Source organism: Hordeum vulgare, chromosome 5H, assembly GCF_904849725.1.
Source record: "Hordeum vulgare subsp. vulgare chromosome 5H, MorexV3_pseudomolecules_assembly, whole genome shotgun sequence".
Taxonomy (NCBI): Eukaryota; Viridiplantae; Streptophyta; class Magnoliopsida; order Poales; family Poaceae; genus Hordeum; species Hordeum vulgare.
This window is the reverse complement of record NC_058522.1, coordinates 2,021,959-2,030,484: the sequence shown is the minus strand read 5'-3', so window position 1 is coordinate 2,030,484 and position 8,526 is coordinate 2,021,959. Positions and strand designations below refer to the sequence as shown.

General features: G+C 49.0%; 1 protein-coding gene across 1 annotated transcript; it reads right to left on the bottom strand.

Annotated features, from left to right (window-relative positions):
• Nucleotides 1–1,993: 1,993 nt before the first annotated feature.
• Nucleotides 1,994–5,046, bottom strand: LOC123398735 (cation/H(+) antiporter 28). Its single transcript, XM_045093189.1, has 2 exons — nt 4,572–5,046; nt 1,994–4,444 (listed from the first exon to the last, which is right to left on the bottom strand). Exons 1-2 carry the CDS (start codon nt 4,713–4,715, stop codon nt 2,132–2,134), a joined length of 2,457 nt encoding a protein of 818 aa, XP_044949124.1. The 5' UTR covers nt 4,716–5,046; the 3' UTR covers nt 1,994–2,131.
• Nucleotides 5,047–8,526: the final 3,480 nt, after the last annotated feature.

Here is an 8,526-nt window from a genome sequence, read left to right as displayed (position 1 = left end):
TTCATTGGTTCTACGACCAATTGTTTTGGTCACTAGTAGGCTGCCTAGGCCACGTCGGATCCAACGTGGCAACCTGATGTGGCAAAATTACGATCAATTAAATTTGTCGTTGATAAGAATTAGCCCGGTCCAGTTTGATGCTTTACATGAGCCAAGCCTAATAATTCAGTGTATTTATAACATTTTTTCATTTCGATTTTGGTCAACATTTCGGCCTTATTATTTTTGGGCTAACTTAGTTCCGAACTCCCCCACTTCTCACCCGGTTTTCTCTTATTAACAAAGGGGTAAGGGAAAGCATTCTTTTGTGGTTCTTTTGATGAGTAAAAGTCTATCCAATCCACAGTAACATGTACTCTTACTATACAACAACGGTTTTACTATATAAGAATACATCCAAAACACATGTCTCATACAAATTGTTACATAAGTAATGGCTACGTACGTACGTAGGAATGACGAAACAAGGGAATTGGATTGCATTACAAGGGCATGAACTACTCATCGATGACCTTGTAGTGCTTCTTGGCGTCGTACTGCTGCATGATGAGCACGGACGTCGTCGTGGAGAAGTCGGACGAGAGAGGCTAATATTTCTTTCCCAAGAAAGAAAAGCCCGCTGATCCCTGGTTTTTTTTCTATTTTTGTTTTTTAAATCTTAACTTTCCTACCTAGGCCACACATTCCTAAATCAAAACATCCTACAAACTTTCCTTCGGTCTCATCTAGATCATGAGTTTGTGACCAACTCTCTCGATCTCTTACCTCACACTCATGACGGCTAGCACATGGACGTGACGGCATGGTGGGTGAGGAACAATGCGGCCCGAGCACGCGTCGGAGATCCCAGGCAGCCACTCGATGACCTCTCCTCCCCCCTGCGTATGACATCCACTCCTCCCTACTCCTTTTATCCGCAGCTAAGACGGTCATCGCCAGGGACAAAGGATCTGGATGAGGTGGTCGGAATGTCACCATGGGGAAGGCGGTAGGCGCATGGATCCTGAAAAAGATATGGTGGCGCCGGTGAGCGGCAACAAGGCTAGGCAATCCATCCATCCTCCCATGACACATTATGTCTGCCATATTTCTCTGAGTTACTCTCGAACTATGGAAACCGTACACTACAAGAATTATGTTAATTTACGACCCTACATATTGGTCGCTGAAAGGTCATTGTTTTCATTTGCAACCTTTTTGTGACCAAAAACAGTTGGTCAAAAGTGGGCCGTCTTCAATGAAAGTTAACGACCAAAATGAAAGATCGTTGGTCCTACGACCAATTGTTTTGGTCACTAGCGGCCTTACTAGGCCATGTCGGATCCAACATGGCAACCTGATGTGACAAAATTGCAACCAATTAAATTGGTCATTTATAATAATCAACCCGGTCCAGTTTGGTGTTTTATATGGGCCGAGCATAACAATTCAACCTATTTATAACATTTTTTTCATTTCGATTTTGATCAACATTTCAACCTCGTTAATTTTGGGCTTCCTTAGGCCCTGTTTGGAACCATAATAGATTATGATAATCTGGATTATGAAGATAGATATATAATCTGGTTTATAAAAATAATCTAGGTGGACATGTTTGGAGGCAGATTATATAAACTGTAATCCAGGTTTTACATTTCATAATGACATGCCTGCCCATTGTTTTTTTTAAAGGAGGGCGGCGGTGGTAGGAGTGTAATTATCTTTAACTTTACAAGGGTAATGGGTCATTAGCAATCCATAATCTGATTTTAGCTCGTATAGAATAGATTATGAGTTTTTAATAATCTATCCATCTAGTTTTTATAATCTACATCATAAGTTGTCATGTTTGGAGACACAATATATTATAAAAAATGGATTATATAATCTGGATGGTTCTAAACACGGCCTTAGTTCGGGACTCCCTCAGTTCTCACTCGGTTTTCTCTAATTAACAAAGGAGTAAGGGAAAGCATTCTTTTATGGTTCTTTTGATGAGTAAAACCTACCCATTCCACAGTAAAATGTACTCTTACTATACAACAACGGTTTTACTGTACAACAATACATCCGGAACACCTGTTTCATACAAATTGTTACAGAAATAGTGGCTACGTACATGGGAATAACAAAACAAGGGAATTGGATTGCATTACAAGGGCATGAACTCCTCATCGATGACCTTGTAGTGCTTCTTGGCGTCGTACTGCTGCACGATGAGCACGGATGCCGTCGTCGAGAAGTCCGACGAGGCGATGATGTCGCCGACGGGTCCGAGCTCGAGGCACTCTGCCCACTCCTCCAGCCCCTCGGTGAGCACCGAGTTGCGGTCCCTTCCCCTTCCCACCACGAACAGCCGGTAGTCCCCCTGCATTCCCCGCAGCACCGCCACCAGCTCCGCCCCGTCAGCCACGTGCTTCTCCAGGTACCCCACCGACTTGTTGCCGGCGACGTGCTTCCGGTAGAACTCCGCGAAGAACTTGTCGTCCGCCTGCGCCTGCAGCTCCTCCTGCCCCGTCGTCGCCGCTGCCAGCGGCATGTGCCGCTTGCTCTTGGACTCGAAGAGGCTCGTCCGTGCCTTGGCACGCGCCTGCGCCGTCGCGTTCTGCACCACCCGCAGCGCCGTCAGCCGCACCGAAGCCTGCTGCTTGCACATGAAGGACGCCAGCGTCAGTGCCTCCCGGTCGTCCGCGCCGCCGATGAACACCACCACCACCGACGCTTGTGCCGTGCTCTGGTCTGGACGCTGCTGCTTGCCGAGGCCGCGGTCCACTATGATCCCCACCGAGCACGGCGCCAGCTGCAGCACCTTCTGGTTCACCAACCGGAACCCGAAGTGACCGCCGTCCATGGTGCCGTCCAGGCACTGCGTCTTGTGGAACGGCAGCAGGATCAACGCCGCCATGGCGTCCTCGGCGCAGATGCACATGTCGCTGTGCATGTCCGGGAACGATGACAAGGCCAGCAGTCGACGCACCTTCACCTTGCCACCCTCGCCGCCGCACTCCGCCTGGTACGCGTCTAGCGCCTCGCCGACCAGCTTGCGCATCTCCGACACCTCCTCGTCCACTACCGTGACGCCGTCCAACCCGCCGCTCTTCACGATCGATGACGCCGTCTGGTCCGTCAGCTGCACCATGTCGACTGCATAGCACGCGATCTCGCCGTTGCCGGCGCCCCACCGGAGCGACTCCATGAGGAACGCGAGCGTCGGCACTTCCTGCGGGCCGCGGAGGCCGGCAACGAGGCGCAATTCGGTGGAGGGGTCATGGTGCTGGAGTCCCATGAGGCGCCACTGCACGCTCCGGCGTGCCCAGGACGCGATCCCCATCCCCACCATGGGCGTGACGGCCACGTTGAGCGCCACCACGAAGATGATCGCCATGAATGACTTGTCGGTGATGATGCCGGCCTCGAAGGCGGCGAGCGCGCAGTAGATGTGGAAGTAGCCCTTGACGTTGAGCAGCATGCCGAGCGCGAGCGCCTCGAGCCAGCCGAGGCCTCGGAGCAGGCCGACACCGGTGCAGCCGATGAGCTTGCCGAGTGTTCCCATGGCGGTGGCCAAGAAGACCTTCCACCAGGGGAAGGGCAGCTGCATGACGTAGGCGCGGAGGCCCTCGTTGGGCGTGAGGCCCGTGACCTCGATGTCGTCGGTGGTCTGCCGGAGCGAGAGGCAGACGTGGGCGACGTAGAGCGGCAGGACGAAGGAGGAGAGCACGAAGTTGATCTTGCTGACGAGCAGGCGCGAGACGCGGCCGTCGGTGGGGAAGGCGAGGCCGACGAGGAAGGCGGCCATGTTGATGTCGAGGCGGAGCACGGAGATGAACCAGCAGAGCGTGGCGGCGACGAGGGCGACGAGGGAAAGGTCGAAGCCGCGCATGCGTCGGCCCTCGGGGTTGCGGCCGTCCACCCAGTCGGCCATGGCCCGGGAGACGAAGGCGGACATGACGACGAGCGCGAGGACGGAGGCGGTGAGCGCGGGCTGCGCGAAGGGCGCGTCGGCGTTGGCGTCGCTGTCGCGCCAGATCATGCTGCCGAGCGCGATGAGGAGGGTGGTGAGCATGTCGGAGGTGAGGCCGGCGCCGACGGCGAGGCGGCCGACGTTGGTCTTGGCGATCTTGAGGTCGGTGGCGAGGCGGGTGAGGACGGGGGAGGCGGTGTTGGCGAGCGCGGCGGCGAGGCCGAGGAAGGCGCGGAGGGAGTGCTCGTGGACGATGCCGGTGTGGGTGGGGGAGGTGGAGAGGATGGCGGCGTGGCAGAGCGTGACGAGGACGCAGGTGGAGAGGATGCCGGCGTAGGCGACGACGGTGTCGGCGGTGGGGGCCTCGAGGAGCGTGAAGGGGTCCATCTCGACGCCGAGCGCGAAGAGGTAGGGCGCGAAGATGAAGCCGCCGATCTTGCCGAACACCAGGTTGATGGCGTTGGTGATGGAGAGGATGCGGAACTGCGCCAGGATGATGCCCAGCTGCCATCATCGCCATTAATTGACGATACGATACCACAAGGACATGAATGAATGGATCCGTCGCCGCCATTGCCAATTAATTCAAGACAAGACAAGAGGAAGGAGAAGGGATTGAATGCATGCGTACGAGGAGGTCGGAGAAGACGCGGGGCTGGTAGACGTTGCGGAGGAGGGCGTACAAGATCTTGCTCGTCACCAGCGTCACGCCGAACTCGAACAGCACCGTGTTGTAGTTGGCCGACAGCACGCTGCTCGTCATCGAGCAATCCATGGCCGCCGCTCCTCCTCCTCCTCCTCCTCCTCCTGCTCTTCAATCCAATCCAATCCAATCCAATCCAATCAAGATGGATGGATCCTCTTCTTCAATTCCTCTTGGATCGATTACACCCACACGCAGCCAAGATCCTCGATCGTACGTACCAACTAACTACTTTATTTTATTTTTGGAATCGACAACCGATCGATCGACGACGAAGAGCTAGCAGGAAGAAGGTTAATTGACTGTGGTTTGATTGATTTGACCATGAATTTTTGGGGAACCGGCCGGGGGAGCAGTCGCGCGCATGTGTGGAAGGGAGCATTTTGCGGGGGTATTATCGCATGCAAAGTGCTTTTCCCTTCCCTTTTCTTATAATTTTCCGAGTTGCTTGCTAGCTAGATATTCTGCGTCCAGGTGATCAGGTTAAACATTGTTCTTGTGTTGATCTTCACTGGGAACACAAGATGATACCATACTTGCCAACAAAATTGAATCGGACGGAATTTCCATGATTGCCAACAAAATTTGACATCTTCGACGTTCGCAATTGAGACATGCTTCCCGGTTGATGTTCGTAGGCTAAGCTTCTCCTTATAGTCATAGTAGGCGATATATGTGGCCAAGCCACCATAGAAACTGAAAAGTTAACCAGATGAGTTTTGCCCTGGGGTGGATTATGATATTCATGTTTGTTCAAACGGATTCTATCAATTTTGGTGTTTGTGTTGCTAATTAATTTATTATGACAAGATTAAAAATAAGCACAATATAGCGCAATTCAGCAACTCCAAAGGAGCCAGCATTAACGGTTTTCGATGAAAACGCCTTTTTAGAATGAAATTTTAAAAAATACCAGTATAGTCTACCCACTGAATTGTATTGGGCTTTCTAGAATATTTTCAAACTTTTATTTGCTCAACTTTTCGATAAAATACCAATATATGCTACCTATGTTAATATGCTTCTTTCCATGCTACATATTTGCGGATGGAATATTGAATCTTTACCATGCTTAGCTTCTCATGTGTACATAGGCTTCGAGCCATTTAATTCTAGTTTGAGATACATTGCTTCGGAAGATCCGTGCTTCCAAATCACCAACAAAGATCATTGCTTAGCATCCATGCTACCTATGTTTTTTTCATGCTTCTCATGTACAGATAGAATTACATCATGCCATCTTGATTTAATACATTTGTTTCCGGTGTGTGGAGATTTTTATTTATTTTTAAACAAACATGCTCCATGATATTTATCATGGCATCTGTAATTTCCCTTTATTGCAATGCCCCCTTAAATATTTGTACCTATCCTTTTTTATATATTCTAGAATTCCAGTCTGTTTGCACATTTTTCCATTCCATATATCTTGTCCGGCGCTATCTTCCACGCCGTTTGTACCACTATGTTTCATGATAGAAAAAATTAAGACGATAAGATTTTCAAGCCTTTTGCTAGTACTCCTATATGTAGTTGTTTGCTTTCATCCACTTTTTTATTGCTTCGATATGTGAAACTATGTGCTTCGGCGATACAATTGTTCTTCCAACTAGTTCACCAAATATTCCTTGCTTATATGTTTCCAATGAAACCTTTTGTTGCTTCCATGGAATTGATGTTTTGCTTCAAGCAATTGACATGTAATTTGGATATCGTCAGAAGAACCACCTCACTGGAGGCAAAACTTACTACAGTTTGAAGCACCACATAGACGAGTGTTGCACACTCCCGCGCGAAGATAATTTGCACTTTGCCCATGAAGCCACGCCAAAGGCATCGACTTGATGGTGGTTTGTCACATCCCGTACAACAACAAGTAGAAAGCTACTAAGAGCAAATATCAGCTTGTTTTAGCATGTATTCCATTTAAATTGTTTGTCTACGAAACTATGGAGCAAAAATTATGCACATGGAAGCAAACGGCTAGTTCGTTTGAAGCATGTATTTTTGCGATAGTGCAACTATTTTTCTCTTTAGATGGACGCAGATTACTACGTATTTGGTTGGAAGTGACTCTCTAGTCGATGAAAACAAAAGAATACACTCCTTTTGAAAGAACAAATTTTTCTTCTTAGATGGAAGCAAATTAATATTTCATTGGAAGCAATTTTATACTTGATGGAAACAAAAAAATGGTGAGCTTCTGTAACGACCAAGATGCGGTCCTTTCCGATCTGGTGGTTGAGGCCCCCGAATAGGAAAGAAGCGCATCTAAGTGTTTTGCAAGCAAGTAAACATAGCACATAATAATAAATATAGTAGACAATCTGGGATTCAACTGTCTTCTTATTAATAATACAGAGTACAACGCAGATACAAACAAGGTAGTTCCGGTACGGACTACAAAACAAGGGAAATGCTATGCTACCCGCTGCAGGCCCACGATCACGACCACGGCTCAGTCCTCTGGATAGTTCACGTAAAGGCGGTCTGTCTCCTCGTCGTACTGCCACGCCAGCTGGGTGCCATCGGGATCATCGGTCTCTGGGGTACCTGTACCTGCTGGAAGTTTCGGAGGAATCCGTGAGCCACGGGGACTCAGCAATCTAAGACCTTGGTGCCAGAACTAGTCATGTTGATGGGTAAGGAAGGTAAGAAGTGTTTCAGGCTGCTGCATCCTCTGATTGAATAAGTGGCTAACTTACGCGAGAAGGAAGTAAAAGTGGTTTACGCTAACGATCGAGAATACTTGATCAGAAAGTGATCCTGAAGACCTACCTACGGCATTCATAACCCCACCGTGTTCCCGATCGAAGAGAGGACTTCGAAGGGACAGTCACGGTTACACACACAGTTGGCATATTTTATTAGTTTATGTTTAAGTTTTCTAATACCGGATGTTAGCAAAATATTCCAAGTAGCCACATAACCGCGGGCACGGCTTTCCGAAAGATTAAACCCTGCAGGGGTGCTCCAACTAGTCCATCACAAACGAACACAGGCCGCAAAGGCATCCTCTATCACGAATCTCGTGATCTCGTCGGATTCCTTAGAGGAAAACCTCAACTCTGGGTGAAACCAAAGCTTCACCGGGATTCCTATACGCAAGATATACCGCTAAGGTAAGACAAGGCTAGCAGGACCTCCCGACGTGTCGACGACCCCGATAAGAGCCGCGTATCTCAGTCTCAGGACACGCCGGATGAGCGATGGTTACCACGCCAAAACTCTGAGTTGCCCCGGGGAGCGTAATAAGCTGCTCTGGTTTGGACCAACACTCATGAGGAGCACTGGCCCGGGTTGTTGATTAAGTTCCTCGGGGTAGCTATTCCCTATGCAGTTTATTATTAACTGATTAGCAGATTAATACCAAAGTTGGGTCCTGTCGGACAAGCCTTAACACTACGCGATTTATCAAGGGGGTCCCCATAACAACTCCGAACGTGTTAGGAGCGATCATTATGGAATCAAACACCGGTAACCGGTAACTAAGGCGGCAATAACGGAACAAGACACCCGGCAAAAGGCTAGGCCTCCCGTCATTTACCAAATATATAGATACATTAATTAAATAACAGGAATGAATATAATGATATCAAGCTCATGTCATCACATGAGTTAAGGCACCTGCAGCTATCAACGCTAACATTAGTAGCTGAGCAAGCCTACCTAGCCATGCAAGTTTGCTAGGAAAGAGTAAGGTGTTTAGGCTCATGGCACATGAAGAGGCAATATATTTTCAGTGGTAGGCAGCGAGCAAATTGACATGGAATCGAAACTAACATAACAAGTCTAGAGATGGGATCAAGGTCATGTCATCTTGCCTGTGATATCCTCAGCTTGGAATGGTTCTGGATCGTCCTGCACGTACTCTCCTGACTCC